Source organism: Rhineura floridana, chromosome 4, assembly GCF_030035675.1.
Source record: "Rhineura floridana isolate rRhiFlo1 chromosome 4, rRhiFlo1.hap2, whole genome shotgun sequence".
Lineage (NCBI taxonomy): Eukaryota > Metazoa > Chordata > Lepidosauria > Squamata > Rhineuridae > Rhineura > Rhineura floridana.
Genome location: NC_084483.1, coordinates 180,970,803 through 180,994,584, shown reverse-complemented (window position 1 = coordinate 180,994,584; position 23,782 = coordinate 180,970,803). Strand labels below are relative to the sequence as shown.

The 23,782-nt window shown below is 41.9% G+C and overlaps 1 protein-coding gene across 10 annotated transcripts in view; it reads right to left on the bottom strand.

Annotated features, from left to right (window-relative positions):
- PLEKHH2 (pleckstrin homology, MyTH4 and FERM domain containing H2) overlaps positions 1–23,782 on the bottom strand; it is a 167,218-nt gene that overhangs the window by 57,785 nt on the left and 85,651 nt on the right. For 9 of the 10 annotated variants that reach the window (XM_061625395.1, XM_061625389.1, XM_061625386.1 and 6 more), the window contains 3 exons: positions 19,102–19,196; positions 6,407–6,551; positions 4,247–4,383 (listed from right to left, as the gene is read on the bottom strand). In XM_061625395.1, the coding sequence (XP_061481379.1) occupies positions 4,247–4,383; positions 6,407–6,551; positions 19,102–19,196 (377 nt within the window). The remainder of the gene's footprint in view (positions 1–4,246; positions 4,384–6,406; positions 6,552–19,101; positions 19,197–23,782) is intronic. The other variant, XM_061625387.1, reaches the window with a different exon arrangement.

The window sequence follows — 23,782 nt, the reverse complement described above, 5'->3', positions numbered from 1 at the left end:
AAGATGTTGTAGCAGATATTGCACTGCATAGCTCATTGGGGACTACATTTAAATAGTGATTTATCAGGGGACTACTAATTTAACAGGGATAAGTGCAAAGTTTTATATCTAGGAAAAAGAAACCAAATTCACAGTTATAAGATGGGGGATAACCCTGGACTCATTGGTTTGCAACAACTATCGCCCAGTCACAAATACCCAGTTCTTATGGAAGGTGATTGAGAGGGTTGTGGCACAGCAATTGCAAGTATTCTTGGATGAAACAGATTATCTTGACCCATTCCAGTCTGGGTTCAGGCCTGGTTATGGGACTGAATGGTTGCCCTGATGGATGACCTTTATCGGGAGAAGGACAGGGGGAGTTCAACCGTTATTCTTACTTGATCTCTTGGCGGCTTTTGATACCATTCACCATGGTATCCTGGGTTGACTTGGTGAGATGGATATTGGAGGCACTGTTTTACACTGGCTCCGATCCTAACTCCAGGGTCGTTTTCAGAGAATAGCATTGGGCAATTGTCTTTTGGCCTCCTGGCAGTTGTGCTGTAGGGTGCCGCAGAATACTATCTTGTCCCCCATGCTGTTTAACATCTATATGAAGCCCTTGGAAGCAGTCATCAGGAGATCTGGGGTGAGATGTCAGCAGTATGCTGATGATACCCAGCTCTGTTTCATCTGAATCGGGAGAGGCCATGCAAGCACTGGACCACTGCCTGGACTTGGCAGTGGGCTAATAAACTGACTCTAAATCCTAGCAAGACAGAGACACTGTGGGTTGGTGGTTCCTGACTTTGGGTAATTGGTCAGCTGCCTGCCTTGGATGGGGTTGTACTCCCTTTGAAAGAGCAGGTCTGTAGTCTGGGGGTGCTCCTGGATCCATCTTTATTGCTAGAGGCATCCTCCATGATTTTGCAAAGAGAATAGACAGTGGTTTTGAGAGTTCTTCAGCCAGTTCCTTCAATACTCAGGATGCAATTCATCAGGCCTTGCAGATTTGAACTTGTTCAAAGTGAATAGGTATTCCTTTACCATTTGTCTATCAATTTCAAGCTGCAGTCCTGCCCCTTCAACTTCATTTTTGCCATTAGCGTCACAGACCCTCTTTTGGGAGAAGACGGAGACAAAGTAAGAATAGAACACTTCTGCCTTTTCTTTGTCATCTGTTATCATTTTTCCATCCTCACTGAGCACTTTTTCTTTTCTCTGTCTTTTACTATGGACGTTCCCGAAGAAAGCTTTTTTGTTGCTTTTAGCATCTCTCGCTAACCTCAGTTCATTCTCAGCTTTAGCCTTCCTGACACCATCCCTGCAATTCCGTGCTTCATGTCCGTACTCTTCCTTTATGGCCTGGCTTTCCTTCCACTTCATTTATGTGTCCTCCCCCCCTTTTTGTAGGTCATCTCTAAGTTTTTTGTGAAACCACATTGGCTTCTTCTGCTGTCTTCCACCTTTTTTTCTTGTTGGAATTAGTTGCAATTGTGCCTTTAGAATTTCCTTTTTTTAGAAACTCCCACCCATCTTGGACTCCTTTTCTCATTAGGGTTGTTTGCCATGGAACTTTACTTACCATTGTTCTGAGTTTTTTTAAAATTGGCTTTCCTGAAGTCCAGGGTATTCATAAGGCTACTCTCAGCTTTTGCTTCCTTTAAAATCAAGAAGCCAAGTATAACGCGGTCACTTTCCCCCAGAGTTCATAGAATCATAGAACCATAGAGTTGGAAGGGGCCTTGTAGGCTATCGAGTCCAACCCCCTGCTCACAGCAGGAAATCCACAGCTAGAGCATCTCCCACAGATAGCTGTCCAGCCTCCGCTTGAAGACATCCAGCGAAGGGGATCCCACCACCTCCCTAGGCAGTTGGTTCCATTGCCGAACCGCCCTTACTGTCAAGAAGTTCCTTCTAATGTCCAATCTGAATCTACGCTCCTGCAACTTAAAACCATTAGACCTAGTCCTACCCTCTGGGGCAGCAGAGAACAAATCTGTACCCTCCTCTATGTGACAGCCCTTCAGGTAATGCAATCATGTCACCCCTCAGCCTTCTCTTCACCAGACTGAACATGCCAAGTTCCTTCAACCTTTCCTCATAAGACTTGTTCTCCATACCGGCTATCATCCTCGTCGCCCTCTTCTGAACCTGCTCTAACTTCTCTATAACTTTCTTAAAATGAGGTGCCCAGAACTGAACGCAGTATTCCAGATGAGGCCTGACTAATGTAGAATATAGCGGGACTATTACTTCCCTCGACCTGGAAACTATAGCTCTGTTTATGCAGCTGAAAACCGTGTTTGCCTTTTTTGCCGCAGCATCACACTGCTGGGTCATGTTCAACTTGTGATCCACTACAATTCCAAGGTCCTTCTCACACGCACTACTGCTAAGCTGGGTATTTCCCATCCTGTACCCGTGCATTTTGTTTTTGTGCCCTAAATGCAGAACCTTGCATTTGTCTTTATTGAATTTCATTTTATTAATTTCAGCCCAATTTTCTAGTCTATCCAGGTCCCTTTGGATTTTATTCCTGTCTTCCATTGTGTTAGCTATCCCTCCCAGTTTCGTATCATCCGCAAACTTCATAAGGCTTCCCTCCACACCATCATCTAAGTAATTGATAAAAATGTTGAAGAGTATCGGCCCCAGGACAGAACCCTGTGGCATTCCACTCGAAACCTTCCAGTCCGAAGCAGAGCCACCGACGACCACTCTTTGAGTACGGTTTTCCAACCAGTTGTGAATCCACCTGACAGTATTTCCATCTAGTCCGCATTTGACCAGTTTGCTAATCAAAAGGTCGTGGGGGACTTTGTCAAATGCTTTGCTGAAATCTAGATAGATGACATCTACAGCATTTCCACCATCTACTAAGCTAGTGACCCGATCAAAAAGAGATGAGATTATTTTGACAGGATTTTTTCCTGACAAACCCATGCTGGCTCCTACTAATCACAGCATTGTCATCTAGATAGTTGCCAATGGACTCTTTTATTATCTGTTCTAATATCTTTCCCGGTATTGAAGTCAGACTGACCGGCCTGTAATTCCCCGGATATTCTTTTTTACCCTTTTAAAAGAGCAGGACGACGTTTGCCCGTCTCCAATCCTCCGGCACCTCTCCCGTTCTCCAGGATTTCTCAAAGATGATGGCAAGAGGTTCTGAGAGTACATCAGCAAGTTCCTTCAATACTCTGGGATGCAGTTCATCAGGTCCTGGAGATTTGAACTCATTTAGGTTAACTAGGTATTTCCTGACTATCTCCTTATCAATCTTGAACTGCAATCCCGACCTCTTACTGAGATTGCTACCGATGCAAGGTTGCACACTGTTCCCTTTTTGGGAGAAAACGGAGGCAAAATAGGCGTTGAGCAGTTCTGCCTTTTCCTTGTTATCTGTCAACATTTTGCCATGCTCATTGAGCAGCAGTCCCACCATTTCCTTGGTCTTTCTCTTGCTTTGAACATATCTGAAAAAACCCTTTTTGTTGTTCCTCGCTTCCCTCGCCAGCCTCAGCTCATTCTGGGTTTTAGCTTTCCTTACGCTATTCCTGCAAGCCCGAGCCGCTCATCGGTAATCTTCCTTGGTGATGCGTCCTTCCTTCCATTCTTTATATGCTCTTTTTTATTTTTACCTCCTCCACCAGTCTTCCGTGTAGCCACATTGGCTTTTTCCGATGTCTTCCGTTTTTCTTCCTCTTTGGAATTGTTTGCGATTGTCACCTCTAACACATCAGGAATTTCTTGGAGGGGCAATTTTTGGCAGAATTTGTCTCCCAATGGGGTAATTGAAATCCCCCATTACTACTACATCATGCCCATATATCTCCAGATCCTCCTATCTAATTTGCATTTTGTTTCCATTGTTGTTGTTTTCTCTGACCTTGTATAAATCTCCCACCTAATTTGTAATCCTACTGATCTATTCCTGTCTCACATACGTTTGGAAAAAATCTGGAAAGTGCAGCAAATTTTAAATAAGCATAAATTATCAGTGTAGTGCCACGTTTAATTTTATTTGGATCCCTCCTGTCCCCTTACCTTTCAAAACTCTTGAAATGTCTAAGCAACCCATTACACACAAGAAAAGCATGTATAAAAAAAATTATGCAAAGCATTTCACAGAGAAAATATGGGAAAGTACAAAGGAAGTACTAAAAATTGTGAACATCGCTGATGCAGATACAGGCTAAGGACCTAAAGTTTTTCTATGCTATTAAGAGCACTGGAATAAATAAGGCTGTATATTACTCACATTTTTTCCATTATCACTAGATGAAGAGCAGGTTTTAAGCAATTTCTGTTCTGGTTCCAAGTAATCTGTATCAGTTGAGTAGGCATCAGGAGGAATGGCATAGTCACCTTCTGAGGTCACTGAAGATAGAGAGACACCTGAATGTAGAGCAAATAATACACAATAACCTATTTCTTCCTTCTCAGGCATTGAACCACCAACAAGCAATTGTGGTTAGCATGGAAGAAATTAGAGTTTAATAAGTGTCAAATGTGAGTAGTATGAATATCATGCTATTACTCTTAACAGTTTTCTCTTTAGAAAGGTTAGAGATGTTCCAGAAACGGGAAAGAAACCTCCTCTTCAGTTCCCATCTCTCCAGAAAACAGGCACTGTAGCAGTTGTACTGAAGAATGCTTCGCTGGATTACTGCATCCTAGCTCTTGTTTTTCTTTTACATAAACACACTGTATTTTTACATCAATTTTTCTGTGTGAATAAGCAGAGACACAACTCTTTCATTTACTGTGGAATTGCCTCAGTAGATTTCCATAGGATGCCTCATGGGACAGATTTAACTCACACTGGACATACTTGCCTCAGGACAGGTAAGGTAATTAGAGCAGACTAGGTAATTAGTGATGTAACTGATGAGGAACATGTTTATGCTTTCCTCTTCAGTGTCACATCATAGACTTAATGGGGCCAGTCAGCAAACCATGACTTGTTCGAGCATTCACTGAGGATTAAGAAATCAAAAGTGTCTTCTGCAGCTAGATGTATGAGAGAAGGGGAAGGAGCTTGTCACTCAGGCACACCGAAACAATTTGCAGGGTTTTTTTTAGTTATAGTTATAACCAACCCTTCACCAGCAAGTGACTGGGCTGGTTATAGCAGTTTAAAATTCAATATTAAAAAGAATTCAAACAAATTACAATCACAGCAATAGAATGGGCCCTGAAAGCATATATCTAAAGTATAAAAGGCCAGGGCAGTGTCCCAGTTACATCTGAAGTGGGTGTGGCTTGATCCAGTTTGCCTTTAATGGATTGCCTTCAAGTCAATCCTGACTTATGGCAACCCTATGAATAGGGTTTTCTTGGTAAGCAGTATTTCGAGGTGGTTTACCATTGCCTTCCTCCGAGGCTGAGAGGCAGTGACTGGCCCAAGGTCACTCAGTGAGCTTCATGGCTATATAGGGATCCGAACCCTGGTCTCCCAGGTCATAGTCCAACACTCTAACCACTATAAGGACTGGTTTATTTTCTGTAATACACTGCCCTATGCCTTTCAACTCGATCCCATGCAATTCTTTTCCTAACCCTGAAAAGTGTGTTTTTGTTCACTAGGACATGCTCATCAACTTCTGTTTATTCTGTCTTGGTTCTCAAAATCAAGAAAATTATCTCCTTCTAAAAACCATTAGTACTGACAAATTATATCCTCATTTTTGTCTGACAAGAGCCTACTCTGTTTACAAACAAGACCTTCATGGACATTTGCAAAGTGTTCTACTTTCCAAGTTTTCTTGTATAGGAATTGTACAATATTCCACAGTCAGATCTAATCACATTTTTTCTTTGCATAATAGCTTTAGCTAAATCAGTTCTGTGCATGATACATTGTCAGACTTGCAGAATTTTCAGTTATCTGAAATATAGACCATCACAATTTTTTTTTTGCTGTACAGCGATTACTTTTTCTGTACAGTAATTACTGGAAGAACACCATGGACTTTCAGATGATTTAATCACTCAAAATTTTAATTTCTGCCTGTGTCTTGTTTTTCAATGCTCAAGGTTCTAAAAAGATATGCTTTTCCCTGTAACAGAGACCATATCTGCATGTACTTCGTTGCTGTGAAGGAAGGCTACTGAACATGACATGACAAGACAATTAGCAGAAAACAGATATTGTAAGAAATGTCTTTGAAATTCATATTGTAAAATATTGTTTTAAAGAAAAGGCTCAATTTGTCAGTTTGCTTTATTTTGTGAAATTTAACAAGTCCAGATATGTGCTCAATCCATTTATTCTATTAAAAAATGAGAAATATTCTAACCTTCCCTCCACCCTAATACAAGATTAAACAGACTGCCAATTCTTCAAAACACTTGTAATGATTAAAAATGATTACATTCTTATGCCTTGGATTGAACTCAGGACTTTTAGACTGCCTACCTCGTTTCATAGCCCGTGGACTACCTGGACCACTTCTGCTTCGAGTATCTGATTCAGATGTCCGTGAACTGGATCGGGAACTGTCTTCTTCTTCAGACCCAGAAGAGTCATCTAAGAATGGGTTGTTGCTGATTTGTGTTGCTTTCTAAAGAAAGTAACAAGCCATTTTTTTAAATGATGCATAAATAATGCCTGTGAAAAGTTATACTTATTTTTACATTTTCTAAAATATGACAGAAAATATGTCTAGAAAATTCACCACAATAGTGGCTTATAGAAAACTGATATTTAAAAGAGTTGAAGAGAAGAGCTGCACACTACGCAATTGTTGATTTGCATTTTGGCTACTTATGTTTAAATATGTTTTATTAGTCAGTGGATAGAAATGCTGCCCAGTTAAAAATGCTGGTCCAGTTAATGATCTAAATTCAATTTACCTGATTGTATTCAGAAAGATAACTTATTATGAATTATAAATGTGTTATCCATGAATTTATACAGAAAGATCCTAATTTATAATTTTCATTCAGTATGCTATTTGATAAACCTTTTGGTTGAATCAGACGGAACCGTTTTACTCACCAGAAAGGTGTTTCTCAGTGGGCGCCAGGACACCGCCAAGTGAGTATTGTGTTCCTTGCTAGTGCTTGAGGCAGGAAAGAGTTAACACTCCAAACCGACCGTTAATGTGGCCCCTCCCACGGAGTGCTAGTTCGCCGTCTGGCCAAGCTTAAAATATAAACTTATACATATCGAAAAAACTGTGACAACATTAACTGTAATTATGAAAACATAGATTTTACACTTAAGTTGTAAAAATAACTATACAGTCTCTACTCAGAGCGACTGCCAACTCCACTGAATGATACATGGTATAGGAGTGATCATTGACTCTTCAGTGTCCACCCTTTTTATTATAATGTTTCCTGTCGTTTGTATCCCAGGGTGGGCCTTGGCGGTGTCCTGGCGCCCACTGAGAAACACCTTTCTGGTGAGTAAAACGGTTCCTTCTCCAGTGGGCACCAGGACACCCCCAAGTGGGATGTTCCAGAGCTGACGTATTGATTGGGTGGGTACATAAATGTTCAATGATCACTCAGGACCTGCTGAATAACTCGCCTCCCAAAGGCTGCTTCAGCTGAAGCATAATTATCTATTTTATAATGTTTAGTAAAAGTATTAGGGTTTGCCCAAGTGGCCGCCCTACATATTTCTTGAAGAGATGCATTTGTTGAATAAGCTGCAGTGGCAGCTGCTGCTCTAGTGGAATGAGCAATGATGCCTGAAGGTAATGGTATGTTTAGAGAACTGTATGCTAAGGCAATGCAGCCCTTAATCCATCTCGCCAAAGTAGAGGAGGACACCGTTTTACCGAGAGTAGTTGGGTGGTAAGAAACAAACAAAGAATCAGTTTGCCTTATTGGCCTAGTCCTATTTATATATACTTTAAGTGCTCTCCTCACATCCAATGAATGCCAAGCATGCTCTAGAGGATGCTTTGGCGAAGGACAAAATGTTGGCAATACTATTTCCTGCTGACAGTGAAAGGCTGAATTAACTTTTGGAACGAAAGTAGAATCTGTTCTCAAAATGACTCTGTCAGTATGGAAGATACATAGATGTTTTGCCACCGAGAGAGCTCCAAGTTCAGATACTCGTCTAGCTGATGTTATTGCTATGAGAAATAATACTTTGAAGGAAAGTATTCGTAACGTAGACGTTTTCAATGGTTCTAATGGCGGTTTTTGAAGAGCTGCCAAGACCTTGTGAAGATTCCATGTTGGAAAACGATGATGAACAGGTGCTGACAATAGTGAAGCCCCTCTTAGAAATTGTTTCATATAGGGATGAGCTCCCAGTGATGCATAAGAAGACTTAGACAGGACTGTTGACAACGCAGATGCTTGTCGTCTCAAAGTATTGGGTCTCAACCCATACTTCAAACCAGCATTTAAAAAGGATAACACCTCTGTAATTCCCGACTTCCTAGGTGTAACATGATTCCTATTACACCATTTCAAAAAGGCCGCCCAGGTATACTGGTAGCTTCTTATTGTGGACTGTCTTCTAGATGCCAATATTGTGGTTACCACTTCTGTTGGTAATCCAGCCCTCAGCAGTTTGACCCGCTCAATTTCCCTGCGGTTAAGCTCAACCATTGGAGATCGGGGTGGCGAAGCGGTCCTTGTAGCAGCAAATCTGGTCGAAGAGGCAGACGCCATGGGGGCTCAACAGATAGGTTGACTAGCTCTGAGAACCATGGCCTCCTTGGCCAATCTGGTGCTAGTAGAACAACATTGGCCCTCTCCATCCTTACCTTTTTCATTACCCAAGATAGCAATGGAAAAGGAGGGAAAAGATACAGTGTTACCTTCGGCCAAGGAGAATTTAGGGCATCTACACCCTCTGCTCTGAGAGATGGATAGCGAGTATAATACCTCTTCAGTTGATGATTGACATCTGAAGCGAAAAGGTCCACATCCATCCTTCCGAACCTGCTGTGTATCTGTTTGAACACATCTTTGTACAACTGCCACTCTCCCGGCAACATCTGCTGTCTGCTTAACCAGTCCACTTGTACATTCTCTACTCCCTTTATATATTCCGCTGTCAATGATTGGAGTGTGTGCTCTGCCCAGGAAATTAGTAGAGATGCCTCCTGATGAAGAACCAGTGACTTCGTCCCTCCTTGACGATTTATGAACGCTTTCACACAGTTGTTGTCTGTTCTCAGCAGCACGTTTGAGATAGAATAAAGGCACAAAATGTTGCAGTGGCAACCGTGCTGCCCGAAGTTCTAGTAAGTTGATGCTTTGGTTTGATTCGTGAGGGGACCAAGATCCCTGCAGGATTTGACCTCTGCAGTGAGCTCCCCACCCCTGGAGACTCGCATCTGATGTGACAGTCTCCCGTGGTGGGTCCTTTAAGGAAAGTCCTCTGCGTAGATTGCAATCCTTTGTCCACCAATGAAGAGCGGTTCTCAATCGTAACGTCAGAGGAACCTGGAGATGCATGGAATGTGCTATCTGCCGCTGGTATGGTAACAGTGTCCATTGTAGAGGACGAACATGAAATCTGGCCCATGGCATAACTTGGATAGAGGAAACAAGCATGCCTAAAACCTGTGCTAAGACCATTAAGTCCTCTGCAGGCTTCGCTAACAATGGTTGAACAGCCAACTTTATCTTTTGTACTCTGTCTTCCGAAAGATAAATTGTCTCCAGTTCCGTATCTATCATTGCTCCCAAATGCTGTAAACGTTGTTGAGGGAACAAATGACTCTTGGGTATGTTGACTAAGAATCCGTGATTGTGGAGAACTGCTAGTATGGTGTGAATGTCCTGATAAGCTGACTGTGCTGTGTGTGAATGAATCAGAATGCCGTCTAAATATGGGTAAAGATTCAACCCATGTTGACGGAGATGCGCGACAAGGGCCACCATAATTTTTGTGAAGACCCTCGGCGCTGACGCCAAGCCAAAGGGCATTGCCCTGTACTGATAGTGTTGATTGTTGTAAACGAAGCAGAGGAACTTGCGGTGCTGCGGATGGATTGGCACATGTAAATATGCTTCGGTTAGATCTATAGAAGCTAGGAAGTCTTGAGGCTGAATAGCTTCTTTTATGGACACCAATGTTTCCATGCGAAATTTCCGGTATCTGACAAATCTGTTTAGAAATTTTAGATCGAGCACCGCTCTCCAATTGTTTCCTTTTTTGGGCATAAGAAAGAGAACAGAATAAACCCCTTGAAATTTCTGGTGCTGCTGAACCGGTTCTATGGCTGCTATCTGCAACAGATGTTGTATTGCCTGTTGTAGTAGCCTGCGCTTCTCGGAATGTGCCGAAACAGGTGACGGGAGAAATCTGTTTGGAGGCGTAGCCTGAAACTCTATCTGATACCCATACTGTAGAGCATTCTTTACCCAGCGGTCTGATGTTTTCATCTGCCAAATGTGTGCAAATTTCAGCAGGCGGCCTCCCACTGGTATCTGCAATAAGTCAGAATTGTCTTTGCTGCCTTCCACCTCTGTGGGTAGCTGAGAATGTATTTCGCGCTGCTGATTGTTGTTGGTTGCGCAACTGGAATCTTGGACAACTCCAAACTTGTCTGTTAACACGGAAATCTCGCCCCCTTCCTCCAAACCTAGATGGACGAAAGGACTGGTATGGCTGAAAACGGCAAAAAGGTCGCCTGTCATCTCGTCTTTTACTTGTTACTGGCATTGCCTTCTTCTTGTCTCTTGTTTCAACTAGTACTTCACTGAGCACATTTTCACCAAATAATTTCTTATTATTATTTATTTAGTTGCATTTCTAAACCGCCCTATAGCTAGCAGCTCCCAGGGCGGTGTACAACATGATAAAACCACAATATTTAAAATACAGCAAGTGTGTATTGCACAGACAATATAAACATTATATAAACAAAGTGAAAGAAAACTAAAAAAAATAAGATTAAAAGCTTAAATACTTTAAAATGCCTGGGTGAAGAGGTGGGTTTTTACCTGGCGCCGAAAAGATGACAGAGAAGGCGCCAGGCGTATCTCATCTGGGAGGGCATTCCATATTTCGGGGGCCACCACCGAAAAGGCCCTAGATCTTGTTACTGTTCTCCGGGCCTCTGTATGGGTTGGGACCCGGAGAAGGGCCTTAGACGTCGAGCGGAGTGAACGGGTAGGAACATAGCGGGAGAGGCGTTCCATCAGATATTGCGGTCCAGTGCCGTTAAGGGCTTTATAGGTAAGGACCAACACTTTGAATCTGGCCCGGAAACATACTGGAAGCCAGTGCAGTTGGGCCAGAATAGGTGTTATGTGGTCGAATTTCTTCGTCCCAGTAAGAACTCTGGCCGCAGCATTCTGCACCAGCTGAAGTTTCCGAACCGTCTTCAAAGGTAACCCTACGTAGAGAGCATTACAGTAATCCAACCTAGAGGTTACCAGAGCGTGAATAACTGAGGCTAGGTTCTCCCTGTCCAGATAGGGTCGTAGTTGGGCTACCAGCCGAAGCTGGTAGAACGCATTTCGTGCCACCGAGGCTACCTGGGCCTCAAGTGACAGAAGCGGATCTAATAAGATCCCCAAACTACGGACCTGTTCCTTTAGGGGGAGTGTAACCCCATCTAGGACAGGTCTGACATCAACCATCTGAGCAGAGGGCCCCCCAACTAGCAGCATCTCAGTCTTGTCAGAATTGAGCTTCAGTTTGTTTGCTCTCATCCAGTCCATTATCGTGGCCAGGCAGCGGTTCAGTACAGCAACAGCCTCACCTGAAGATGAAAAGGAGAAATAGAGCTGCGTATCATCAGCATATTGCTGGAAACGCACTCCATAACTCCTGATGACCTCACCCAGCAGCTTCATGCTTCTTGCCTGCATATGGTTCTGTCGCCAACACCATGCGAGAAGAAATGTCCATCTCCCAATGACGAAGCCACAAAATACGCCTAGCTACAACTTCAGCAGCCATGGCTCTAGCTGCGAATTGAGTAGCATCCATTGTTGCATCTGCAATGAAAGCCTGTGTCCTTGATACCTTCAAAATTGTTTTCCTAAGTCTGTCTTGGTCTTGATCTGTATTTTCCAAAACTTCATCTAACCACAATAATGCAGCCCTTGAAAACACAGATGCTGCTATAGATGCACGTACCGACAAGGCTGACGCTTCATGGACCTTTTTAAGTGCCATATCTAACTTTCGTTCTGTAAGATCTTTCAGTTGAGCATCCCCTTCTCTTAAAAGGAAGTTTCTAGAAACTAAGGCAGAAATTGGAGAGTTTTCAGCTGCTCCATAAACTCTGGCTCCAATAAGTATAGTTTCTTAGCATACGTCATTGACTTGGTAGACTGAACTGGTGAGTCCCATTCAGATTTCACTATTTGTCTGACCAGTGATGGTACCTTAATGACCTTATCGGTAGACTTTGTTTCCGGAAGGACAGATGCTCCTCTGGAGGTAGAAGGTGCCTGTTCTGTAACAACATCATTCAAATCTAAAGCCGCCATAGTCTTGCATAGCAGAGGCATATAGTAAGTGCTATGAAACAACCTATTGGAGTGGTGCTCTTCTGGTTGTGAAGTATCACTCCATTCATCTGATTGTCTTCGAAATCAAGCACTGAATCATCGTGCATAAACTGTTGCCTAGCAAATTTTGATCTGTCTGGTCTGTCAGCTAATAAGCCCTGTGCTCTACCCCTGGCCACATCATGTGGATCTGGTGATCCATTTGCAAGTTCAGTGTGGAGATCATGTTGCTCAACTTCAGGGAAACTTGCCTGATTCATCTGATCACTGCACTGTCGTATATTGTGTTGCCAGTGACTTTGTCCTGGTGCATGACTGCGCTGTTGTGCCTGTACAGGAACCACTTGAAAAGATTGGTGAAAAGCAGCTAGTTCTGCTGATATATCACCCATGAGAGCCTTTCTAATATAATTTAATTCTGCAGCTCCTAAATGAAAATACTTCACCTGTTGAAGTTCCTGATCTGAACACAAGGTGGCAAGAGAGGCCATCTGTGTGGAGTTGAATTGATGCTGGTTATCATTAGTTCTCTCACACAAAACTCTGTGCTGCTGTTTATGACTGTGTCCATTAGCCACAATATCACTTACAGGCTCTAAAGCCCCAGTGCTCTGTGGAACCTCAGGGTGATGAATATTAAAACCTGTAAATTCCTCATCATTTTCCTCAGAATCTGAGTAAAAAAGGGCTGAAGGATCTGGAATCTCCTCCTGCTGTGAGGGAAATTCAGCATTTACTGTACTCAACTGCTGTGATTGCTGTCCTAGATACAGCGCCCTTCTGCTTTGTAAGGAAGCATTTTTCTTATATTCTGTGGCTCCCTCAGCAGCAACCCTTCCTGATTGCTCTGCTGTATGGCTAACTGTATGTTTTGTTTTAGTCATATGCTTGCGTCCTGATTGCTCTGCTACCGCAGTGCTGACAGGCTTTTCTGCACCTTTAACTGCTTCCATACTTTTACATCCTGATTGCAGTGCTACCGCACCAGCTACAGGGGATGCAGTATCGTTAAATGCTTTTAAATTTTTCCACTCTGATTGCTCTGATACCTCATCGCTTACAGGGGAAACAGGTGCATGTTGATTAACGGCCGTTCTCTGTGCTACCACAAGAGTGATTGGCCGCGCGGTGCCTGTGAGGCTGTTTGATTAAAATGGTGACCGTCTTCGAGAGCGCTGCAACGGCTCGTCTTTTTAACTGCTGGTTCATGCAAGCGAGCTGTAGGTGCTACCACACCAAGCGCTGCAACCGTTCGTTTGGAAAGCCTTGAAGAGACACTTTTTTGCTCCTTAGGCATTTTGCTTTCAGCAGGAAAGACCAATTTATAATGGGAAGAAAGCTACTGTTCAAATCATTAAACGAGGGAAAATCACCCCGGAATTCATTAACATAGGGAAGTATCATTAACAGAAAAATCCACAGAGAAATTTATTACTGAGGAAAACCTCCCCGGAAATTCATTAAATGAGGAAAATATTAACGGAATGCATAAATTGAAAATCACAGAGAAATTCATTAGTGGGGAAAATCTACCCGGAAAACCATTAAGTGAGGGAAATATCACTAAGGGAATGCATTAATTGGAAAAATCACAGAGAAATTCATTTCTGAGGAGAAAACATTGTACTAATTAATCTTAGGACTAACACCTATATATGTTGTGATTGCGTGTGTAGGTCAGACGTGGTTTGAATCCAAAAGCCGTTTAGAACAGGAATAAGACAGGCCAGGCAAGTTTCATGTAAGAGTCTTTACTAGGCAAAGACATTAGAGACATCTTCCTCCATTGACATTGCTTCCCTCACACCTTGAGTTCCTGCCAGTTCCAACCTTATCACACTCTCAGCCAGCCACACTGACCTTGATTGTCTGGAACTCTGTTCTCACAGCTTAACCCTTCTGCTTCAGGTTTCTCTCTCTCTGCTAAAAACCTTGTCTGTGAGTCTCACAACCTGCGTCACTGACCAACAGCCCCCACCTGAGACTTACAGACTACAAACCTTCATGTTACAATTATTACATTTCTACAACATTAACTTTTCATTACAAATACATTTCAGTACATGGTTTGTTTTCTTACAGTTTCTATTTACAGTTTCAGTTCAGTTCAGTTTCTCTTTATTCTTTATTTACACAAGTTTCACAGATTCATGTTTGCTTTTATTTGCATTTACATTTCATTCTTCAACACAAAACTTCCACATTAGATCCATTGTTTCTTTATCTATTGGTCCCTCTTTTTCCCATTCTACTGGAATTTCATCTGTTTCATTATTCTGTTGTGTGACATTAAATGCAAATCTCTGAGGAGGTTGACCTTTCGTTTTTCTCTCTGATTTCCTGACATTATCTATTTCCATTTCTTCTTCACTCTCAATTTTACTCGGACCAGCACCACTAGTACTAGGTATTTCTGTATCATGTGTTGTTATGTCTTCACCTCTCAGTCTTTTAACAGTACGTTTGCCACTATGAATTAAATCTTTTAATGCAGTTTTTAATGGAATTTGTTGTCCAAAAGGAACATCAGCAGCTTCCTGTTTGCTTTCACTTTCTAAGATCACTGTTTGACTGTCTCTCCAAGGTTTATCTATCACCTTTATGTTTCTGCTTAACACTACTTGTTGTTTCTCAGGTAACCAAACTCTATAATATGAATTCTGAAATCCCAAAATGCGTCCTGCCTGCGCTCTTGAGTGTTTTGCAACATGTACCCAGCATTTTGCCCCCCAAAACGTTCTATGTGTTTCACCCTGGGTTTTCTTCCAGTCAGTTTCTCATAGGGAGACATGCCTATTGTTCTGTGCATTAGGCGGTTCTGAATATAAACAGTGTACAGAATACATTCACCCCAATAAGTGTTATTCATATCTGCATCTGCTAGCATTGCTCTCAATGAATCCTGCAATGACCGGTTCCTCCTCTCTGCCGTTCCGTTGGAGGATGGGCTGAAGGGAGCAGTTAGACTTTGAATTATCCCCTTCTTTTCCAAATATGTTTGAAATGAATTACTGGTAAATTCACCACCTCTATCTGATCTGATATTCTTGATAACAACCCCATGTTGTGTTTCTGTTCTCTGTATGAATGCCTTTAATTTCTCTTCTGCATCACTTTTCTTTTTCAATAAGAACACATGTGTAAATCTGGAAAAATCATCCACAATCACTAAATAAAACCTTGCTCCACCTTTTGAGCACTGAAAAGGTCCCGCTAAATCCACATGTATGAGCTGATAGGGTTGTGTAGTCGTGCTTTCACAGCTCTTATTTACTGGATTCACAGTCATTTTTGTTTTATAACACACTCATCCACATGCTCACAGTGTTTTAACTTCAAATCTTGACTATATTTTGGGGTGTTTTGTATCTTTTGGAAATGGGTGTGTGCTAGTTTTCTGTGCCATTCATGGACACAATTATCATGTTTCTCTTTATTTACTGCTATCCAAGCACACATGTCTTTATCAAGCTTGCACTCAACCATAAACATATTGTTCTGTAATTTCCCTTGCATGCATATTTCACCATCTTTTCTCACAAAACATCTATCCCCTTCAAATGTAACTTTACAACCTATTTGAGCCAATTTTCTCACTGATAGAATGTTATATTTTAAACCAGAAATCAATAATACATCTGTTAAAATTCCCAAATTACCCATCTTCAGTGTTCCTCTCGCAGCCGCGTCCTGAGTTGATCCGTCGGCCAGATAAAGCTTCTCCTGCGTCGGCTTTGAAGTGAAAAATAAACTAGAGTCTGTGATTAGGCAATTAGACGCTCCACTGTCAAGAAGCCATTTAGAGTTAATCAGTTTATTGCTCTCCTTAGAAACAAAGTTCACGCTTGCCCTCTGACTTTCAAAGTTTCTGTAATTCCTCTTCTTTAAACAATGTCTCTGTATATGCCCACGTGATCCACAAAAATAACATGTTTTAGTCTCTTCCCTGCTTCTTTGATGTTGTTGTTGTACAGACACAGTCTCAGCCTCTTTTAATTCTATTTTCTTATTTTCTTGCCTCCTATTCCACTCTTGTTGAAGTTTCTGTTCCACAAAGTCCAAAGTTAGATTCCCGTCAGGTTGACTTTCCAGACCAGCGACCAGCACGTCCCATTTTTGATCAAATGAAGATAACAGGAGATAAACCATCTGCAAGTCATTATGATGAATGCCTCGATCTTGCAGCTCTGCATTTAATCTACGAAATTCAGCCAAATGCTCTTCCATAGTAACATCATCTGTAAAACGCATCTGATATAGCTTCCGTGCTAAACACAGCCTGCTTCCCGCAGTTTGCTGTACATGCGCGGCTCTTAACTTCTCCCACATCTGATTAGCAGTCGGCTCATTACTCACCAGCAACAGTTGTGAATCTGATAGCCCCAGAGTAATAAAAGCCTTCGCTTTCTCGTCTTTCTTCAGCCACGCTGCTGAAGGAGCTGCCGGAGGGGGGTTTTCCACGACATCATTCAAATCCTCTTTAATCTCATCCTCCACTTCCAGCTGGAGTAATTTACAGCATTCAGCCTCTCCATCGGCATCCCGGAAGACAGATTTACAGCCATGTTGCCCACTCTTACTTGCCTCTTACTTGCGCTTTGTTTCTCTCTGCAACAACGCCACTTCACCGGCTCTCGAACCCGCTACCACGCCTCATAATCTGGGCCCATAACCCCTGTTGCGATTGCGTGTGTAGGTCAGACGTGGTTTGAATCCAAAAGCCGTTTAGAACAGGAATAAGACAAGCCAGGCAAGTTTCATGTAAGAGTCTTTACTAGGCAAAGACATTAGAGACATCTTCCTCCATTGACATTGCTTCCCCCACACCTTGAGTTCCTGCCAGTTCCAACCTTATCACACTCTCAGCCAGCCACACTGACCTTGATTGTCTGGAACTCTGTTCTCACAGCTTAACCCTTCTGCTTCAGGTTTCTCTCTCTCTGCTAAAAACCTTGTCTGTGAGTCTCCAAACCTGCGTCACTGACCAACAATATACAACACTGAGAGAAGAGTTAAGTGAACATTGACTGCTAATAAATAACATAAATAGAGAAAAAGATAAAGATATAACTCGGCCAGATTGAAGAGCAAGGTGAAAATCAGTACTGCTCGAGGCAGGAAAACGAACTAGAACTCCATGGGAGGGGCCGCGTTAACGGTCGGTTTGGAGTGTTAACTCTTTCCTGCCTCAAGCACTAGCAAGGAACACAATACCCACTTGGGGGTGTCCTGGTGCCCACTGGAGAAATAATCTGTAACAAGATTAGTAAAATACATAATATGTAGGTTGATGAATATAACATTAATAAAAATAGAATAAAATTCAATTTATATTCATATAATATTTTTGTAACCGTCACACTGTCATGTAGCATGATAGCAGCATTCCATGGGGGTGGGAGGGAGGCACAGAGGATGAGTGGGCAAGTGAGCTGGCAAGGTGGGACAGCAAGGCAGCCTGGACAAGCCACAGAGGAACAGGACAGCCTAGGATAGCTCCTCATGAACTGTTCTGGTCTGCTGTTGCTGCCTCCCCACCTTACTGACAGCGTCTGCAGCAGAAGGCAAGGAGGAGGGAAGCAGCAGGAGAGCAGGATGGTTGCTGAGGCGCTGCACCGACCACTCCCCACTCTTCTTGTGTTGCATGTCTTGGCTGGTCTCCCCTCTCCTCACAGAAGAAGGTATAAAGGGGAGGCAAGGAGGAAGCTTGGTGACCCATGTAGGGGGAGGGTGACCTGTTTGAGAGTCCCTGGGTGTTCTGGGGGGTTGCGAGTCTGTGTGTGTTTGGGAGTCCCTCTGTGTGTGTGTGTGTGTGTGTGCAAGCATGTGTGAGTCCCTGGGTGTGTGTGAGTGGGGGTGGTGGCACATAAAGCATGCAGGGGTGAAGCCCCTAGTACAATATATTTTCTACTAATCACATAGGGTTCTGCAGCCAGTATGAAGAAACTGGACTCCAACTCCAATTTATTAAGGCATGCCATAGCTGCTACCACTCACCCACTGACGGTATGGGAATGATTAGCTGCTGGCCCCTCTTTGTATCTAGCAAACCAGCCGCATCATTCTATTTGGATGGAATAATAATTAGCTCCTCTTCGTGCTTTCTACCTTCATGGACCAGAAGACAAAGCTCTGCTGCATTTAAGTGGAATATTGGATTGATACCCAATATTTGGCACTTTGCATTCACATTCTTTCCATCAATATTTCTGGCTCTATTGGATTTTGAAAGTTGCTGACATATTCAGATTTTACATCTGGCACATAAAGTAGTAATATATAACTGGAAAGCTCCACTTCTTAAGTATTTTACCATTCTCATATAACAATTTAAGACTCTTCCTATTCTAAAAGATTACTGGAAAAGAATTAGTATTGTGATTGATACTGCAAACTACTAGAAAATAAAAACAAAAACAAAGCTTGGGCAGTAATAAAATTTAGATGTAGAAAAATTTGTAATTGTGATATTGCAGCCCAAGTTTACACAATCATCACACCCCAACATTCAAACAGTAGAATAGCGACTTATAATTCCAAAGCAGCAACAATAACTTTTACACCACCTTTTTTTCTCTGAAAATAGTTTTGTATGAAATGCCATGTTTTTGAAAGTAGATCATAAGTGTACGTTCCCTAAGCACAACATTTAAACCAAACACTTACCCCTTTAAGAGTTGTATAGACTGGTGTAGTCACGTTCTTGTATATTAGTGATGTGTAGAGTCCTGATGGGGAATATGAAGTTGAAGAAGTGGAACCTGAAATAAATAATATATATATATTAAAATGACTTCTGAAAATGCTGGATTTAGTCTTATTTACAGGAGCTGCTCAGCAAATAAAGACTTTGTCAAAGAATTAGTCTGGCAGATATAAATGTACAAGTACTAAGAATGTAAAAGTACATATGGACAAAATTTATACTCTTTTAAGACATCTGATTTTCACAAATGGGCAATTAGAGCATTTTATCCTGTTTACATGTTTACACTGAGGTAGGTGTCACTGAATTTTTTTTAAGTCTTTTGGGGTAACTATAACAAACATTAACAATCAACTCATCTGGTTTAAACAAAACTGAGGTACAATCAAGAATAAAAAGAACACTTACAGATCACATTGATCAAAACTTGTGCATGTAACCCAGCCAGAGTTGTGAGTAGCTGGAGGACATTCCCCTGACCCCTGATATAACTAAAGAAGAGAAACCATAATTCATAAAAAGATCATGCTTAGAAGTCCCTGTGACTACTCTCCTGTGTTGTGTTAATTTTTCTGGAAGGGCTACATTTCACACTTTGTCAAGCCATCCTGCCTGAGTAGGGTGTGTGTGTTGCCTTCCAATGGTTCACTATCTCCATGCAGGCTGCCGCTAGGAGCAAAGCAATAAGGTCCTTATGTGTCACTTTTGGATTTTTATTGCTTTCAAGGGACAGCAATGCCAATACTGGGTCAAGAGTTAAAGCTTGGGCACTTGTCATAAGTGCCAGAAGTTCGAACACCTTCTGCCAGAGATCCTGTATAACTCCACATTCCTACCACATACAGTAGAACTTCCCTTTGTTACCACACCCCCTTCAAAACCATGGTGAGAAATCCTTCAGCACTTGTGATAATTCTGTTGGGGTCCAGTGCCACTGTAACTGGAGTTTTATCGTAGCCTCCTGGATCCTTGAGGAGATGGTTTTAAAAGGAGGTTTTGTCCAAGTCTTTTCCCATTCACTCTCCTCATATTTTATCCTGAGATCACACACTCATGCATTTCATAAGCCTTTTGTATTCCCCATTTCTTTCCCAACTAGCAATTTATATATTTCTGATCCTGCCCCCTGTAAAGTCTCATTCAATCTCACACATATATGCAGAGCTTGTAAAAGTTACTTTTTTTGAACTACAGTTCCCATCAGCCCAATCCAGTGGCCATGCTGGCTGGGGCTGATGGGAGTTGTAGTTTTAAAAAAGTAACTTTTCCAAGCTCTGCCCATATGTTCATATATTGGGAGAGAGCGACAGCATTCTCCATTTCTCACAAGGGATTTTGCAAATATCACTAACTCAGCCCTTTGAAACCAATTGCTTTTGATGCCCTTTAATTTTTCCCTTAATAAAGATTCTGTTAAAGGTTGCCCTTTAACCAATAGCTCTCTAATTCTAGAGATCCCTTTTGAGTCCCAGTCCTGGAATTGTTTATATTTATCTTGGTGACAGAACTCCAGATGATCAAGAATGGGTACGAGGCCAGATTTGAGGGGAGGCAAACTTTACTCCATTACTTCCATATAATGAATGTTGTCTTCAGAAATGGATTTTGCAATATATGAATTTTTGGTCATGAGGGAGATAATAATGGAAGTGCTTGCAGTCTAGGTATTGTTTCATCTAGTTCTAGCTGCATCCAGGGTATAATTTTAATAAGTTGTTTCATTTGAAATGCATAAAAGTATAGTTTAAGATTTGGCACCCCCAACCTTCCCCAGTCTTTGGTTCTGTATAATACATTGTTTGCTCCGTTTCCCTTTGATTGTGAAGTTGTTCAACAGTTGCTGCCACCCTTTGAATGAGGCTTCTGATATCATAACAGGAAGAGTTTGAAAAAGAAGCAGAAATTTAGGAAGACTAGTCATCTTGATTGCTGCTATACGGCCGAGCCAAGACAATCATAGATGTTGCCAGCTTAATAGTTCCCTATGCACTTTTCTATGCAATGTCCCAAAGTTCCGCTTCCACAACTGATTCAAGTATCTGGGGATTATTACTCCTAGACAGTGAAAAACCCCATAACAAGGAGTAAATCCCAAGGAATTGAGCGAGTCCTTTTGTTCAGCATGAGTCATATTTATCTGCATAATCACTGATTTAGAATAATTAATCAGTCCTGCTGATGTGTGAAAATGACTCTTCCTTTAGAGGGGCAAATGCTGACGCTGAATTACTTAGCATGAGCAGTATGTCGTCTGAAAATAGATTAATTTTGTGCTCGACTCCCTTGACCATCCCAGAAATATCTAAGTGACATCTCATTGGAGTGCCTAGTGTTTCTATGACTATGGCAAACAAAACAGGGGACCATGGGCAGTTTTGCTTGGTGCCATGATTGAGGCAAATGTTGGGGGAGTCGAGCCCATTTACTGTGATAGCTGCAGTAGATGTGGAATAAGGCCCATTTATCAGATCTAAGAACTTGCTTCCAAATTTCATTTTAGCAAGCACGTGTGTAAGAAAGGACCATTTAATACAACTGAAGGCCTTCAACGTATCTACAGACACAAGAGCCACTTTGTCTCTAGTAGTGTTAACTCGGTGAATGATATTTAAAACCCTCCTGATGGAGTCAGTGATATTTCTTTGGGGAATAAACCCCATTTGGTCAGTAGAGATATAATTCCCTATGAACTTGTTCAGTCTCCTAGGTAACAGCGGAGAGCACTTTTGCATCAACATTGATTAATGCTATAGGCTGATATAGGAGTCTACCATAGTGGGGTCTCTACTTAGTTTAGGGATTACCACCAGCCTAGAGTGTTTCCATGAATCAGGAATTCCAGCCCCATTCAATATACTATTAAACAATATAGTTAATGAGCTCCATCTGGAACATCTAATAGAAGATGCTTGTGAAACTGTCTGGACCTGGAGACTTCCCATTTTAACCCTTTAATGACCTCACCTGTTTCCTCTTCTGAGATAGGACTGTTTAAATAGTCCCTGAGCTCCTCCAACAGCCCAGTCACATTTACACTCTCAAGATAAATGTCAATGGAGCATATTGATGGGCATCAGAGGAGTAAAAGGAAGCCCCATCGTCTGGGCATCGTGACAAATAGAATCCGATTTGGATTTGATCCTACATATCATGTTTTTATCTCTTTTACACTTCAGTGCATAAGCAAGAAGTCTGGAAGATTTGTCTCCAAATTCATAGTATTTACTACGAAGATGAGAGCCATAGCCCTGTGTATTTTTTCAGTGTCTAGTAATTGTAACTCTGACTTTTTCTATTGCAGTTTATGATATATTTTCTGTGAGCCTGTTTTCTTGAAGTCTCTATCCAATTTATTAATACTGTCTTAAGATTTTGGTGGAGACTCGCTCTCATTCTTTTTTTAATGCACTAGCTGCACTTATGCAATGCCCTCTGGTGACCACTTTCATAGCGTCCCAGAGTGTGCATGGTTCTATATTTGGGGTAGAGCTTTCCTTAAAATAAAGCTCAATTACCTGCTTCAGACAATTCTTAACTATCTTGCTGTTGAGCAGCCCAGAGTTGAACGACCAAGTAAAGTTCCTTTATTGTACATTGGCCATAGACCTTTACAATATTATTAAACTAATTTAAAATACTAATAGACCATGTAATCCTTACAGCCTGGATGTCTTTCTCTCTATGTTCTCCCAAAAGTGCACTTATCTGTTTACTCTGTGATGACTATGCTGCTCTTTTTCCACTCCTCTCAAGCAGCTCAATTCCAACATACATTAATGTCACCCCCCCACACATTACAGCGCTACTGCTATGCTCTGCCATGTTGTCCTGAAGAATTCATATTAGCTTGTGTTCGGTGCATAAACAGACGCAATAATGATCCGATGCAGGCCCAAACCACCTACTACAAATAAGTATCATCCTGCAGGATCTGCAATCCTGCTGTCTAACACTACAAGACACTTCTTCGCAAGTAGTATAGCTACACCCCTTTGCTTTGGAGAAGCCCACTGCCTAATATTGGTCGCCCAACCACGAGCTTTTGAGATTTTTTTGGGGGGTGGGGTTCCTTTGATGTGTCTCTTGAAGTAGTATAAAATCTGGACACTCTCTTTTCAACAAAGTCTCAATTTGAGACCTTTTATTAGTGCTACGCAGACCTTTGACATTCAGCAAAACAACACAAAGGTAATGTCCTAGGTTTGGTCATCAGAAATTGTGGGAGTTGTAACATTTGAGGGAGGAGATGGAACTTCTCCCAAGTGCTGCCTAGTCTGCTGTGTTCTTACTCTTGAACCAGACATGTAACATGAAAGAAAAATCAAACTAAAAACAAATACGTTAACCTTGGATCCTAGTAGTGAGAATGGACCATTGGTCTCACCTGAAGGGTGATTTTCATATGAGGACTGCCATCATGCGGGTTATAGCTCCACCTATCGTCCGAAGGCAAGAATGTTTCTGAAGTCCAGACTAGGGGTGTCAGGCCCCTCCCACTCTCCAGTTCATTCGCAGTGAGTCCAAAGAGAGATATCTAAAAATGCAGATGAAAAGGCCAATGGGCCTACCAGCAGGAAAATAACACAATAGCGATATCCATAATAATATGACTCTAACATAGCAATATAACAGTAATATCAG